This window comes from Ranitomeya variabilis, chromosome 8 (genome assembly GCF_051348905.1).
Source record: "Ranitomeya variabilis isolate aRanVar5 chromosome 8, aRanVar5.hap1, whole genome shotgun sequence".
In the NCBI taxonomy this organism is placed as follows: Eukaryota; Metazoa; Chordata; class Amphibia; order Anura; family Dendrobatidae; genus Ranitomeya; species Ranitomeya variabilis.
In genome coordinates this window covers 87,832,617-87,849,048 of record NC_135239.1, presented here as the reverse complement: position 1 = coordinate 87,849,048, position 16,432 = coordinate 87,832,617, and the positions used below count along the sequence as shown (strand labels likewise).

General features: G+C 46.3%; 1 protein-coding gene across 2 annotated transcripts in view; it reads right to left on the bottom strand.

Annotated features, from left to right (window-relative positions):
- The window catches only part of CAMSAP2 (calmodulin regulated spectrin associated protein family member 2), a 132,651-nt gene extending 120,391 nt beyond the window's left edge, over window positions 1-12,260 (bottom strand). For both annotated transcript variants that reach the window (XM_077276666.1, XM_077276667.1), the window contains exon 1: window positions 11,019-12,260. In XM_077276666.1, the coding sequence (XP_077132781.1) occupies window positions 11,019-11,160 (142 nt within the window). In that variant the 5' untranslated portion in view covers window positions 11,161-12,260. The remainder of the gene's footprint in view (window positions 1-11,018) is intronic.
- Between the last annotated feature and the right edge of the window lie 4,172 nt (window positions 12,261-16,432).

Sequence of the window (16,432 nt, the reverse complement as noted above, 5' to 3'; positions counted from 1 at the left end):
AGAATATGTACGAGTCTGTGTGCGGGTGTCTGTGTGTATCTGCGTGTATGTGTGTGTGCGGGAACAGGGAGTATACTGCTGTTTTTTTTTTTTGTTTTTATCAGGAGATCGAGGGCATTGCATGGATTAGCTGAATAATAAAGATGGCAAACTGTGTTGTGTTTTATTTCATTTGTAAGCTTGCGAGCAGCAGGGCCCTCATTCCTCCTGGTATCTGTTTTGAACTGTGATTTCTGTTATGCTGTAATGTCTGTTGTCTGTATAAGTCCCCTCTATAAGTTGTAAAGCGCTGCGGAATATGTTGGCGCTATATAAATAAAATTATTATTATTATTATTTAACATGTAACAACTATAGGATTAGTAATGGATAGATATCTTAGTGACGCCTCTCCATTACTAAGGCTGCTTTCACACTAGCGTCGGTACGGGCCCGTCGCAGTGCGTCTGGCCGACGTACCGACGCATGCTGTGAAATATATGCCCGACGTGGGCAGCGGAAGCAGTCTTACGACGCTTTCGCTGCCCCATTGTAAGGTCCGGGAAGGAGGGGGCGGCGTTTCGGCAGCGCATGTGCGGTCGAAAATGGCGGACTCGACGCACAAAAAAAGTTACATGTAACTTTTTTTGTGGCGGCGGTCCGCCAAAACACAACGCAACCGTCGCACGACGGTTGCGACGTGTGGCACTGTGTCGCTAATAAAAGTCTATGGAGAAAAAACGTATCCTGCAGACAACTTTGCAGGATGCGTTTTTTCTCCTGAACGACGCATTGCAACGTACTGCAAACGACGCTAGTGTGAAAGTAGCCTAAGTCGGCTTGATGTTGGGGGAGAGGAGTGAGAGCGACCCATGGGGAGAGAGACATGCAGGGGGGAGAGGAGGGAGAGCGACCCATGGGGAGTGAGACATGCAAGGGAGAGAGGCGGGAGAGCGACCCATGGGGAGAGAGACATGCAGGGGGGAGAGGCGGGAGAGCGACCCACGGGGAGAGAGACATGCAGGGAGGAGAGGATGGAGAGCGACCCATGGGGAGAGAGACATGCAGGGGGGTAGAGGATGGAGAGCGACCCATGGGGAGAAATATGCAGGGGGGAGAAGAGGGAGAGCGACCCATGGGGAGTGAGGCATGCAGGGAGGAGAGGATCCGTATTTTCACTGAAGCAGATACAATGGTGTTCAAAAGTCCTGCATAGGCATGAAGAAAACTATATGTTTCATACTTCTGCATCTCTACAGTGAAACTGGTGGAACATATATGTTTTTGTAATCCCTCATTGTATGCCATACTCATCTTTGAATGTCCCAAGTGTATAAATTGTTATGGTATGCACATTTTTGATAATTTTTTTTACAGCATAACCATACCTACACTAGTACAGTGTGTTGAATGGTGAACAGGCTTCTAAGTTCATTAACTTCCAATGCAAGTTCACACAGACTTAAATTTAACTTTTTAAGATTTATTATTTTTTATTTAATTCAGAGTCCTGACAAGGGCCTTTGAGTGCATCTTTAGCTTCTAGTACTTTATTGGCCAGCCTTTGCTCTTGAGCACCAGCTTGCATCTCTGTGGCATTGAGTGAACAAGCTTCTGCAGATGTTCACGAGTGATGATGTGGTTCCAGGCCTGTATCAGAGCCTCAATCAACTCACTCTTGGTCCTTGGCTGTTTTCTAGATATCTCTAATGATACCTTGTGCCACAAATTTTCAATTGAATTGAGGTCCGGGGACTGAGCTGGCCAGTCAATAGTAGCCACCTTGTTCTTTTTTTTCCATTCCGTTACTATCTTAGCTCTGTGACAAGGAGCATTATTATCCTGGAAGATATAATCCCCTGAAAAGAGGTGTTGAGCAGAAGGAAGCATTTTCTTATTAAGGATGTCTATGTATTTTTTTGCATTAACCATACCCTCCACAATATGAAGCCTTCCAACACCATTGGCTGCCATACAGCCCCAGACCATTACTTTCATCGGATGTTTCACAGAGAAGCTCAAACACTCTGGCTTGTACTCTTCATGTGGGAACCTTCTCACATAAGACTTGCCATCATTTCCTAAAATGCAAAAAGTGCTTTCATCACTAAATAGCACTTTTTCCCACTCCTCCTTCCTCCATTTTAAATATTTCAATGCCCACAGTTTTCGCCTTTGTCTTTGTATGGATGTCATCAATGGCTTCTTTCGGGCCTTGCACCCTCTCAATCCTGCTTCCAAACATCTCTTCCTAACAGTTGATGTTGCTACCTCAATATTGCACTTTTCTTGCCATTCTCGCAGAAGCTGAGGAGAGGTGAGCTTTCGATTGGCAAGGGATGTTCTTATCAGTACTCTATCCTCCCTTTTAGTTGACTTTCTGGGCCGACCAGATCTGGGCCTGTCCTAGGTAATTCCAAGCTGCTTATGTTTCTGCAAAATTCTTACGACTGTACTCTGATTACAGCCGACCTTCCTTGTGATCTGGGGGCCAGTATAACCCTCTTCATGTAGCACCACAACTCGCACACGATCCTCCGCTGACAAATATCTGAAGGCTCCCATCATAAAACTCTACAGTATGATTCACTAGATAGACCAACAGATAAAACAAACAAACAAAGCAGCAGATGGGATGCATTGTAATGCAATGTGATTGGCTGCCATATCCAGGTTATGATTGGTCACAAGAACATCATCTGTGATTGGCTAATTTTGGATCTGAAGCTGTACAATATATAGTTGTGCTTTCAATTCCCATATTGTTGCAATAATATCAGGCAAAACTGCTTCAAAAGCTAAAAATATTACAGGGAGAGAATGCAAAATTGTATTCCGAACAAAATCATATATAATATGTCATATTAGCATCGAAGATATTCGACAGAAAACGTTTAAAACTTGAAAAATCAATTTATCCTATACCTATGCAGGACTTTTGAACACCACTGTAAGTTGTGTAAACTTTTTTTGTTTACCCAGACTCTTACAGGGAATCCGACAGCTGACGCAGCATGTATCGGCACTGGTTCTATGATCTCAGCCAGGTATGTGCGACTAAAAACCGCTGAATTTCAGAGAACACATACTTTAAGGGGAACCTGTCACCAGGTTTGGCTGATACGAGTTACGGCCACCCCCTTTCTGGGCTGATATACAGCATGCTATATTGCTGTATATCTGCCCTCAACCCGACCTGTAAGAGGAGAAAAATAAACTTTTATTACACTCACCGGCTGGGCGGTCCGGCCGAGGGGCGTCGCAGGTCTTGTTCTGACGCCTCCCATCTTCTTACGATCCCTGTCCTCCAGCTTGCTTCATGTGGATCACGCATCCATGCGTCATCCAGACAGGCTCCCCGGCATCCCGCTCCTGCGCACTTATCTGTCCTGTTGAGGGCAGAGCAAAGTACTGCAGTGCGCAGGCGCAGGGAAAGGTCAGAGAGGCCCGGCGCACTGCAGTACTTGGCTCTGCCCTCAATCAGGCAGATAAGTGCGCCTGCGCAGGAGCGGGATGCAGGGGAGCCATGAATCAAGCAGGAGGGCAGCATCACAAGAAGATGAGAGGCGCCGGACCTGCGACACCCATCGGACCGGACCGCCCCTGGTGAGTATAACATAACTTATTTTTCTTCTCTAGCAGGTCAGGCTGGGGGTTTATGTACAGCATTATAGAATTATGTAGATAAGCCCTGAAAGGCAGTAGCCGTAACTCGTATCAGTCAAACCTGGTGACAGGTTCCCTTTAAAAACTGCCGGGGACTGAGCCGCACACAAGACTAGGCGGACAGGCGGGTCTATGGTAGCTTGTTTCGCTCGCTGCCTTAGGCTACTTTCACACTAGCGTCGGTATGCGCCTGTCGCCTGCAGTTTTTCAACGCATCCGCTGCAACATTGTAAGGTCCGGGGCGAAGGGGGCGGAGTTCCGACCGAGCATTTTTTTGTGTCGACGGTCCGCCAAAACACGACGCATCTGTCGCACGATGGATGCGACGTGTGGCAATGCGTCGCTAATGCAAGCCTATGGAGAAAAAACGCATCCTGCGGACAACTTTGCTGGATGCGTTTTTTCTCCAAAACGACGCATTGCGACCTGCGTCGTACAACGCTAGTGTGAAAGTAGCCTTAGAGTGACAGGTCTCTCCTTGCATGTATAGAGAGTCCTGAGAGTCACTGGCAGCGGGAGGACAGAAGCTGCCGGGGATCCGCCTCTACGACCAGTCACCAGTGGCTCGGCCCTGCTGCAGCACTTCAGAGTCAATTACACAGCCATAGCCAGATACAGGCTGCCCATTGATAAATCAGCATGTAATCGGATGTCAGGTTCACCTCTAGGCTGCGTGCCCACGATCAGCTGGGATCTACAATACAAGTGGACAGGATTTATAGAAACCCCATGGCCACTGTGCTTGTATTTATACTTACCCGCGGTGCGGAGTTCCGATCTGCAGAATGTTAATTTCGGCAGTGTCCTCTGCATAGTTTCCTCCATAGCCATTCATGAGAACATGTGAATTTACCTGTGTGATTAGAGCGCAGCGTTTTTGGAGACAGCAAAAATCACTGCATCCTAAACCCTGCTGTCCCTGATGGCGGGCACATAGCCTTACAGTGGAGGAGTTAAGAACAGATGAAACACGGATGGACTACTGAAGTATAAAGTCTGTCGTCTCTGTGTCACCAGCTCTATGTGGATCCTCAGGCTTAGATTCTTAAAACGGATGAGAGTAGAGCCAGCTCCGAATCTCACAGACCAGAGACATGGACCCGTTTTTAAAACAGATGTGTGAATGGATCAATGAAACTCCATAGGTCCGTGTGCTGTCCAAGGAAAAAAAAAACGGAATTAGCGATGAATGTATCTCTAATGGTACGTTCAAATTTGCGTTGTGCGCCGCAGCGTCGGCGCCGCAACGCACAACGCAAACCAAAACGCAGCAAAACGCATGCACAACGCTGCGTTTTGCGCCGCATGCAACCTTTTTTTCATTGATTTTTGACGCAGCAAAAATGCAACTTGCTGCGTCCTCTGCGCCCAGACGCGGGCGCCGCAGGGACGCATGCGGCGCAAAACGCAAGTGCGACGCATGTCCATGCGCCCCCATGTTAAATATAGGGGCGCATGACGCATGCAGCGACGCTGCGGCGCCCGACGCTGCGGCGCCCGCCGCTAATGTGAACGTAGGGTAAGAATCCATGTGAATGACACCGAGTTTTATGATGGTTGGGGGGGGAAGGGGTATGTTGCAACCATTACAGAAGACTCTCTCCTGAATCTACTTGTGTGTTTTCTTCAATAGCAGCAGCAAACACCAACACAACCCACACAGGAATTAGGATTGGAAGACTGAGATTTCCTTCCGCATCCTCCATGGACACTTATTCTGGATTTATGAACTCAGAATCTATAATCCTATTATTACCTCTAACCTGAACATGTGGTACTGAATAAATGAATACATTCCTGAATAGGGTCCAGTTCATTCCCGGATCACCCAGGAGAACTCCAGGAATATGGTGTTCCCACATCACTACCAAGGGTTTATTCAATGCCAGGGACATCTCAGCAGCGTATCTAGGGGGGGCAGCCGGGGTATGTGCCCCGAGCACAGCCAGCAGGGGGTGTAGTCGGGCCGCCTAAATTAATATGTGTGGGCAGATTTGGACTGGGGATGGGGGGATTTAATGTGTGTGTGTGTGTATGGGGATTTAATGTGTGGGGACAGAAAATGAGAAGCAAAAGGGGGAGATGCAGAGCATGTATGAGGAAATAGTATGGGGGGCATGTATGAGGAAATGGTACGGGGGAATGGGAGCATGGACGAGAAAACAGTATGGGGGAGATGGGTGCAGACACAGTATGATGAGTGGGGGGATGGGTGCAGACAGTATGGGGAGCGAACAGGGGAATGTATTGGACCCAGTATGAGTAGCAATGGGAAAATGTATGTGGACACAGTATAGGGAGTGAGGGTGATGGGATGTGTGCAGACACAGTATGGGGAGTCAGGAGTATATGCGAGTAGGCAGTATAGAGAGTGAGGAGGTAAATATATGAGACAGTATGGTGAACAGGGGGGGATATGAGAGGAGACAGTATGAGGAGGGAGGGGAATAGTGTGAGGAGACAATATGGGGGGGGGGAGTGGGTGGGCATAGAACAGAGACTGAGTAGCTTGAGGGGACAGTGTAAGTGTACAGCCAGGAGGGGACAGTATACCAAGGAGGGGGAGTGTGATGAGAGGTACAGTCTATAGACTGGGCCCTATAGGGAGGACGCAGTGTGAGATGACAGTGTGAAGAGGGGGCCGGTATGGAAAGGAGAGGTCAGTGTGAAAAGCATGTACCGTAAGAGGGACAGTGTGGGGTCTTATTTTGTGCAGACAATAAAGTGGACGGGCAATTATTTAGTCAGGGGCTAAGCGTAGGGCAGATATTTTTATTCAGGAGCATTAACACGACACTGGTATCTTTAAAGGTAACATGTGGGGATGTGCTGCAGAAGACTGGAGAAGATGGAAGTCTGCAGAGACGGCTGTGAATGAGAAAACTCATCATGGGGTCTGGACAAGATGAAGACAAGAAGGAGAACGACTCCAGAGACTACGTCATTTATAAGGTACCTGGATGTAACTATTTGTGATTAGTGATGAGCTGAGTGTACTCGTTGCTCGGGTGGTCTCTGAGTACTTGTTAGTGTTCGGAGATTAAAGGGCCACTGTCACCCCCTCCAGCCGTTATAAACTAAAAGAGCCACCTTGTGCAGCAGTAATGCTGCATTCTAACAAGGTGGCTCTTTTAGTTTTAGGTGCATGTATTACCAAAATAAAGGGTTTTATATTTTCGCCAAAATACCTTTGTTTAGCCAGGGAGGCAGGTCCTCACCCCCCTGCTTGTAACGCCACATTGCCGTCACTCAAATGTTCAGGGGCGCCGGGCACCGCCCCCTCAGCGCTGTTTACCCATGAAATCCGGCGCCTGCGCTGTGTATCGCTGTTTGGTGCAGGCGCAGAGAGCTCTGGCCGTCTGACGTCACAGCCAGGCTTGCAGACTGCGCCTGTGCGGCCGCCCTGCTTGTGAATCTCAGCCCCGCACTCTGCATAATGCATAACACACTGCGGGGCTGGGATTACCAAGGTGGGTGACCGCACAGGCGCAGTCTGCAAGCCTGGCTGTGACGTCAGACGGCCAGAGCTCTCTGCGCCTGCACCAAACAGCGATACACAGCGCAGGCGCCGGATTTCATGGGTAAACAGCGCTGAGGGGGCGGTGCCCGGCGCCCCTGAACATTTGAGTGACGGCAATGTGGCGTTACAAGCAGGGGGGTGAGGACCTGCCTCCCTGGCTAAACAAAGGTATTTTGGCGAAAATATAAAACCCTTTATTTTGGTAATACATGCACCTAAAACTAAAAGAGCCACCTTGTTAGAATGCAGCATTACTGCTGCACAAGGTGGCTCTTTTAGTTTATAACGGCTGGAGGGGGTGACAGTGGCCCTTTAAGTTTTCATCGCCTCAACTGAATGATTTACAGCTATTAGCCAGGCTGAGTACATGTTGGGGTTGCCTGGGAATCTTCACATGTACTCAGCCTGGCTAATAGCTGTAAGTCCGAGGACATAAATACTCGGAGGTCACCTGAGCGTGCTCGGGAAAACCCAAGCAACGAGTATACTCGCTCATCACTATTTGTGATACTGAGTAAGGCTGCCGTCACACTAGTAGTATTTGGTCCGTATTTTACCTCAGTATTTGTAAGCCAAAACCAGGAGTGGAACAAATAGAGGAAAAGTATAATAGAAACATATGCACCACTTCTGCATTTATCACCCACTCCTGGTTTTGGCTTACAAATACTGATGTAAAATACTGACCAAATACTGCTAGTGTGACGGCAGCCTTATTCTCATATTTTTAATTGTTAGGAGCATTAAGAGTATGTGCACATGTTGCGGATTCTCTGCAGATCCGCAGCGTTTTTTGAGGTGTAGAAACGCTGCAGATCCGCAATTGATTTACAGTACAATGTAAATCAATGAGAAAAAAAAAATGCTGTGCACACTTTGCGGAAAATCCGCTGCGGAAACGCTGCGGTTTAAAAGAAGTAGCATGTCACTTATTTTTTGTGAATCTGCAGCGTTTTTGTACCCACTCCATTATAGAAAACCGCAGGGGTAAAAACGGCAGCAAATCCGCAAGAAAACCGCAGCAAAAACACACAAAAAAACGCTGCGGAACTGCACAAAAAAACGCAGGTGCGTTTTCTGCCAGGAGAGGCAGAATCCGCACCAGAAATTCCTAAGCCTAATCCGCAACGTGTGCACATAGCCTAAAGGGGATGTCCAGGTTTGTGATGAATCTGCAGCCATTCTATGTGACTGCAGACTTCCAAATTCTCACAGTGATCACTGCAAGCTGTCAGGATTCTCTCGTGCTGGCGATTTACATACATTCAGTCACGTGCTGACTAGACATGTGTGGCCTCACTCAATGAAAATGAACTAAGCGAGGCCGAGCACGTCTAGTTGGAATGTGGTCAGAAGTATACAAATCACATGCTTGTGCTGACATGACCGTCCACTGGCAAGGGAGAATCCTAAAAGTGTGCAGTGCATTAGTTGTGAATTCAGAAGCCTGTCAGGATTCAGCTCTGCAGGTTCCAGTCGTCACATGGACACTTCACTCATATGCGACGTTCATACTTGTGGTCCTGTGACAACGAGCTTCTCTTCAGCTTCTCTGTTTTTCACTGAACAGTGAGAGCATTAGGCCGGCGTCACACTCAGCGTAAGACAATACGGTCCGTTTTTTACGGCCGTAATACGGAGAAATGTTCCCAAAATAGTGTTCCGTATGTCATCCGTAGGCAGGGTGTGTCAGCGTATTTTGCGCATGGCATCCTCCGTATGTAATCCGTATGGCATCTGTACTGCGATATTTTCTCGCAGGCTTGCAAAACCGACATCTAATGGATTTATGTGCTCAAATATCCGTTAAAACATATATACAGTATATATATATATATATATATGTCATTGAGACACATATATATATATTCTGTATTTATATTTAAGCGCGATCGTGGTGGACGAACTCATATGAACTCGAGCGTGGGAACTTTTCCAAGGCTCCAGTTCATGAGGACATCCAGCAGAGGGCGCCTCACTGCGACTCAATGTAAGTACAGATCACCCAGCTTTCCTTTCAGCACCCGGGGTTTACAGGCACGAGCAAGTGCTTTAGCGCAGCTCCTGCCTGTAAATTGATTTAACCCCTTCAGAAGGATTTACATCGTGGGACCTGACAGATCCTCGGATGGTATGTATATTGTGGGTTTATTATTTTGCCAAGCGAGGGTCTTCAGGTGGATTGAGAGAGCAATAAAATATTAAAACAACCGGTGTGTTTATTTCATTAAAATAATTTTTAATAATGTGTGTGTGTTTTTTAACCCTTTCAGACAATTGGATTAATAATGGATAAGTGTCATAATTGACGCCTCTCCATTATTAACCTGGCTTAATGTCACCTTACAATAGCAAGGTGGCATTAACCCTTCATTACCCCATATCCCACCGCTACACGGGAGTGGGAAGAGAGTGGCCAAGTGCCAGAATAGGCGCATCTTCCAGATGTGCCTTTTCTGGGGTGGCTGGGGGCAGATGTTTGTAGCCACCGGGGCCAATAACCATGGACCCTCTCCTGGCTATTAATATCTGCCCTCAGTCACTGGCTTTACCATTCTGGCGGAGAAAATTGCGCGGGAGCCCACGCCAATTTTTTCCGCCATTTAACCCTTTATTTTAGCAGCTACAGCAACCAAATTTTGCACATACACACTACTAACATTAGTAGTGTGGAATATGCAAAAAAAAGGGATATGAGATGGTTTACTGTATGTAAACCATGTCTCATATCATGACGGGTTTGGGAAGGAGAAATGAAAAGCCGGCAATTGAATTACCGGCTTTTCACTAACACCGCTGCGTATTTCTCGCAAGTCACACTGCTGGCCCGTGTGGAATCCGTATTTTTCTCGCCCCCATAGACTTTCATTGGCGTATTATTTGCGCAATACACTGACAAACGCAGCATGCTGCGATTTTGTACGGCCGTAGAAAGCCGTATAATACGGATCCGTAATATACGGCTGATAGGACCAGACCCATTGAGAATAATTGTGCCGTTTGCTTGGCGAGTTTTACGGACGTATTTTCGGCGCTCTTACGTCCGTAAAACTCGCTAGTGTGACGCCGGCCTTAGTGAGAGGAGCTCGTCGGTACATGACTAAGTGTGCAAGATCGCATATGTACTTGGAGGGGAGGTGCCAAACTGAATTCTTGCTCCTGGTGCCAGAAAACCTAGATACACCTCTGCACACACCTCAGCAGCATCATGCGCCATCAACGGCGGCCTGCCGTCTGCTGGACTCCACAATAACCATTTCCCCTGGGGCTGACTTACATAAACACTCCTGTGATGGGTTACCTATCTACTGAGGACACTCCAGGAATGTCCGACCATGCTGCATGTCAGACTATGGGAATCCATGACTGCAGAGAAGGAACACCTGAACACGTGCAATGCTGTACGTAGCGGGAGTAAGGTGCAATAGACCTTCACGGTCAGCCTGTATAATATTGTCACAGCCTACAGCATTTATAGCCAGGGCACAGTGCAATAGTGACCGCCACGTCATAAATGGGGTTAATCAAGTGCACAATTTAGTGGGTCCTACTGGTCAGAACCCGAACGCTGAGCCTCTCCCATCCCCTGATTATAGGGATGCTGGCATTTGGCAAGAAGAATAACCCTTTGGAAGTGAATGAAAATCTGGGATAAATGGGATTTCACCTGGAGTTAATCTGGATTCTACCAACCAATGGGGCCTAGCCATTTAGGCACCATTGAAGGCCTAGGTGGGGACCCTTGCATCCACCAATGCAACTTGTAACATAAGACTCTGATTTTGGAAAGGCCCCATTAGTTCAGTTAGGAACCCACAGTCAGGCATTACTTTTCTGGATACCAAAATCTTACCTGCACCGAAGGCTTTGGCAACTAACCATGCCAAATTACTAGCCGCTTTGGCCCTGTTGAAGTCATAATGATCAAATGGTTTGATGGCTGGAACAATGAAGGTCTTCTTCACCTCCTGTCCACTTTCGGCTGTATCCACCATGGTTGAGATCTGTCGGCCTTGCAACTTACATGATTTGAAGCCTAAATCCAGTCAATATAAGGTATTAGGCACAAGAACAACCCGAAGACGCAGTGTTGCACCATTACCACGATATGTAGAGATAAGAACCTTCCTGATCCAATGAGGTCCAGACGCCAGACAGATCACAGGTAAAATCTCAGGATCCCTATAAATAATAGCAGCAGGCCGGGATCCTAGGAGGCTGTACACATTAGATCTCATTTAGTGTGGCTAGACTTTAGTGTTTACAAGGTGATGATGACTAGATATAGGTTGATCGTAGAGATCCACTGTATTCCTGGTGATCGTCCACTAGGGATCTTGTAGGATCCTCTTTCTCCAACCATCAGTAAGATGTCACGATGACAGGAGGCCTCACAGTCTGCTGATGATTATGATCCAATCTGTGATAGTCAAAGTGGCTGTGTACTAGAGGTGGTGATCCTGTGGGTGGTGATCCTGTGGGCCAGGGGTTCCTGTGTATTGGTTTGGAGATCCTGTGGGCCAGGGGTTCCTGTGTACTAGAGGTGGTGATCTTGTGGGCCAGGTGATGATCCTGTGGGTCAGGTGATCCTGTGCACTGGAGGTTGAGATCCTGAGGATCAGTTGCTCCCTACACTGGAGTTAATGATCCTGCGGGTCAGGTGATCCTGTGGATCAGGTGCTCCCTGCTGTAGTGATCCTGTTGGCTGCAGATCCCAGCGGTACACTGACTGATGGCTCATACGTGACGAGGAGACCCATCCCATTCATTGAGAGCACATTCCCAGCTGACAGCTGCCATCTTCTCCATCACGCTCTGTAGTAAAACCGGCTCCGTTATTTCCCCAGTGACCCGGATCCGATCATGTCTTACAGATATAATGACGTCCAGGCCCGGGCAGGGTTGCAATTAACTATTCTTCAGCCTGTCTCCGCATCCTCCTCCTGCCCGTGTATCCCTATCCCCAGTCTCCAGCCCCTCCACCCTCTTCCCAGTCTCCCTCCCCCGTTTCCTTTCCTCCCCGCCCGCCGCCGCTGCGGGTTTTCCTGCCGCACTGGATAGGGAGACACTGTCGTCACAAGGGCGCATGCGCTTCAGCTGCAGGAGGCGGGAAGTACGCAGGCGCAGCCGGAGAGCAGCGTAGTGTACTGTACGCGTGCGCAGTGAAGTGTCCCCGGGCGGCGGGCGAGCGATATGGCTGCCGGCTGGCGTGCACTGCCCAGCGGTGTTGCTGTTTTTTTGCTCTACATTCCACCCATGGAGTCATTGAAGGGAGGAGATAGGAGAAGTGTGTTCCTGCACACCACTGTATAGAAGTATATCGCTGTACAGCCCGGGAGCTCCTCAGCTGGCAGCTCACCCTCGTGTTGTGGGGTTTCCCTTGTTTGGGGGTCTTCACCCACTCACCAGTGTTGTTCTGTGACCCCTGGCACGCGGTGTGGGACACCTAACACCCCCGCAGCGGTGGCGCAGCACAGTGACCTGGTGGTCTCCGGGACTAGCCCCGTCACAAGGCCGCTGGCATCATGGCTGCGAGCCGTCACCTGAGCACCACTACCTCAGGTGGCCGCTGTCCCTCGTGTAGAGACCATCCATGCAACCAAACGGAGAAGGGTGGAATTAAAAAGAAAAGGCACTTAATTTGTTTTGCCTTTTTTTATTAGATTTTTCGTTTTACCCTAAAGCTAAGTTTCCACAATGGGTTTTTTGGCACAATCTGACCTGCGGTGCGTGCGAATATAAAATCCGAAACACATGAGTTTCTCTGGCGGACACGCTGACTTTTAGTGGCTTATTTCCCCATAGAATTACTAGGTGTGGAAAAAAACACCAGTAACCTGCACGTCTGTATCAGTAAAGCTAAATACCAGGAAGCGCAAAAAACAAAGCAACTTTATTTAAAACGACTCCAATAATGGAGACAAAAAACAAGTGTAAAAAACAATAGAAAAAAATACATGTTCCCTAATTTACCTAATAGCTGCAGAAAATCTGCCACATCACACTCATGGGAACGTAGCTCTAGGCCAAGTGCACTCCGTCAGTATTTTACCTCAGTATTTGTAAGCCAAAACCAAGAGAGGAACAATCAGAGGAAAAGTATAACAGAAACACGCCACCACCTCTGTATGTTTTTTACCTACTCACCAAATTCTCAATGTGTGCACGTGGCCTTAAAGAAAAGAAAAAAAAGACGCATGCAAGCGGCAGATGACATTTTTATGTATACATCGTGTCTTCATACTAGTCTTAGGCTATGTGCACACGTCAGGATTTCTTGCAGAAATTTCCTGAACAAAACTGGACATTTTCTGCAAGAAATCCACATGCGTTTTTTGCGCGTTTTTTTAGCGGATTTTTTGCGTTTTTTTTTTTTCAGGAGGTTCCCAATGCAATAATATAGTGGGAAATCCTCAAAAAATCTACAAAACTAATGAACATGCTGCGTTTTTTACCGCAATGTGTTTTTTTACCTGGAAAAAAAACCAACATGCATAAGAATTGCAGAAAGCATTATAAATGATGGGATGCTTATGTATGCATTTTTATCACGAAAAAACAAAAAATCCTGAACGTGTGCACACATCTTAAAAGTACAACAGTAGCCAGGCTAGCACAGGATACCCATTTTGAGATACAATACTGTGCAATAGTTGTAGGCAGGTGTGGAAAAAATGCTGCAAAGAAATGATGCTTTACAAGATAAAAGTGTTAATAGCTTTTTGTTATCAATTTACAAAATGCAAAGAGAATGAACAAAGGAAAAGTTAAATCACATAGTTATATAGTGTGTGTATAGTATTTTTTTCTCTAAAATGCAGCATTTGAGAGCCACCCATACCTGGCTGAGATCATACAGATGACCACTGCAAAATGTTCAATTTGTCTGATTTTTCTCTTTGTAGGTATATTTTTGAGTAAAATGTAAATTGTTCTTTTAGTCTACAAACTTCTGACAACGTCTCCGAATTTCCAAGCAATAAATTCTTTTTTTTTTCTGAAAAGGAGAAATGTTCAAAAGAAAAAAAAACCCCAGTGCTTTCAGACCTCAAATAATGCAAAGAAAACAAGTTCATAATCATTTAGAAACAACAATACTAATGTTTTAACTCCGGAAGAGTTCAGAAATCAATATTTTGTGGAATAACCATGATGTTTAATCACAGCTTTCATGTGTCTTGGCATGCTTTCCACCAGTCTTTCTCACTGCTTCTGGCGCAAAAATGTAAGCAGTTCTTCTTTGTTTGATGTCTTGTGACTATCCATCATCCTCTTGATTACATTCCAGAGGTTTTCAATGGGGTTCAGGTCTGGAGATTGGGCTGCCCATGAGAGGGTTTTGATGTGGTGGTCTCTTAATATTTTGCCAGAGCTGTATGCTGCCCACAGATTATGCTGGATGTATCCCCTGTCAGTTTCACTGTACACTCATGTAATACTAGTCAGTACACAGATGCCATAATTTCTAAATAACCCAATATACAATTTCACTGTTCTGTTAGGATTTTTCTGACGTTTTCTGAGTTGCATTTTACACCAAAGTAATGGTGCGTAATCAGCTTACAACACAGCAAAGGGATCACATTGTTGAAAGATATCAGTCAGTAGAAAAATTCCAAGGCATTAGATAGACCATGGAGCACTGTGAAGACATCAAGAAGTGGCTTTAATTTTGCACAACAGTGACGTTACCTAGAACTAGACGTCCCTGAAAACATTTGGAAGCTGAGGCACTGTAGAGTGGCATGGCATTACAGGCATGAAGCACAAGAAGCCTTCTGGCCATGCTGATTTCTTAGGGATTTCCTCTACTATCAGGACGTGTTAAATGTTCTGAATTTGGGGTTCTAAATGTTGGCTAGTATAATGCTATGTGATGATAGAAAAAAGTGAAAAATAAGGGTGTTATCGGGCCATGGATATGTTTTAGCTCTGGACATTAGGGCTTTTTTTTACACTTTTTTTGGACTGTAGATACATGTGCATGAAGCAAACTTTTAAATCTGCAGAATATTTTATTAAAAGATAATATCCTATTTGTTTAGCTGACAATAGGTCAGCGTTTCATCAGTACTGAAAATGAACCACCTGCTGTAGGGGCAGACACTGACAGTGAAGGGGTATTGTGCAGGACTTATGTCTGGGCCTCCTATATCAGGCCCCATCCGTACATACACTTGCGCACTTCAATGCATATTCTCATTAGGTAGATATACATTGGGGATAAGTATTTGATACACTGCCGATTTTGCTAGTTTTCCCACCTACAAAGAATGGAGAGGTCTGTAATTTTTATCGTAAGTACACGTCAACTGTGAGAGACAGAATCTAAAAAGAACATCACATTGTATTATTTTTAAACAAATCAATTGTATTTTGTTACATGAAATAAGTATTTTATCACCTCTCAGCCAGCAAGAATTCCGTCTCTCACAGACCAGTTAGTTTTTCTTTAAGAAGCCCTCCTACTCTGCACTCATTACCTGTATTATTTTCACCTGTTTGAACTTGTTACCTGTATAAAAGACACCTCTCCACACAATCACACTCCAACTTCTCCACCATGGCCAAGACCAAAGAGCTGTCTAAGGATACCAGGGACAAAATTGTAGACCTACACAAGGCTTGGATGGGCTATAGGACAGTAGGCAAGAAGCTTGGTGCGAAGGCAACAACTGTTGGCACAATTATTAGAAAATGGAAGAAACACAAGATGACGGTCAATCTTCCCCATTCTGGGGTTCCATGCACAATCTTGCTTTGTGGGATAAAGATGATTCTGAGAAAGGTCAGGAATCAGCCCAGAGCTACACGGGATGTCCTGGTCAATGGTTTGAAGAGAGCAGGGACCACAATCTCAAACATTACAGTTAGTAACACACTACGCCGTCATGGATTAAAATTCTGCAGGGTACGCAAGGTTCCTCTGCTCACGCCAGCACATGTCAAGGCTCGTTTGAAGTTCACCAATGACCATCTGGATGATCCAGAGGAGGCATTTAATCCAAATCTAAAATAGAACCTTTTGGTATCAACTCCACTCGCCGTGTTTGGAGGAAGAAGGATGTGTACAACCCCATGAAAACTGTCCCAACTGTGAAGCATGGTGGGAGACACGTCATACTTGGTGTCTCATGATGGGAGACACATCATGCTTTTCTGCAAAGGGGGCAGGATGACTGCACGTATTGAAGGGAGGATGGGTGGAGTTATGTATCTTGAGATTTTGGCCAACAACCTCCTTCCCCCCCAGTAAGAGCATTGAAG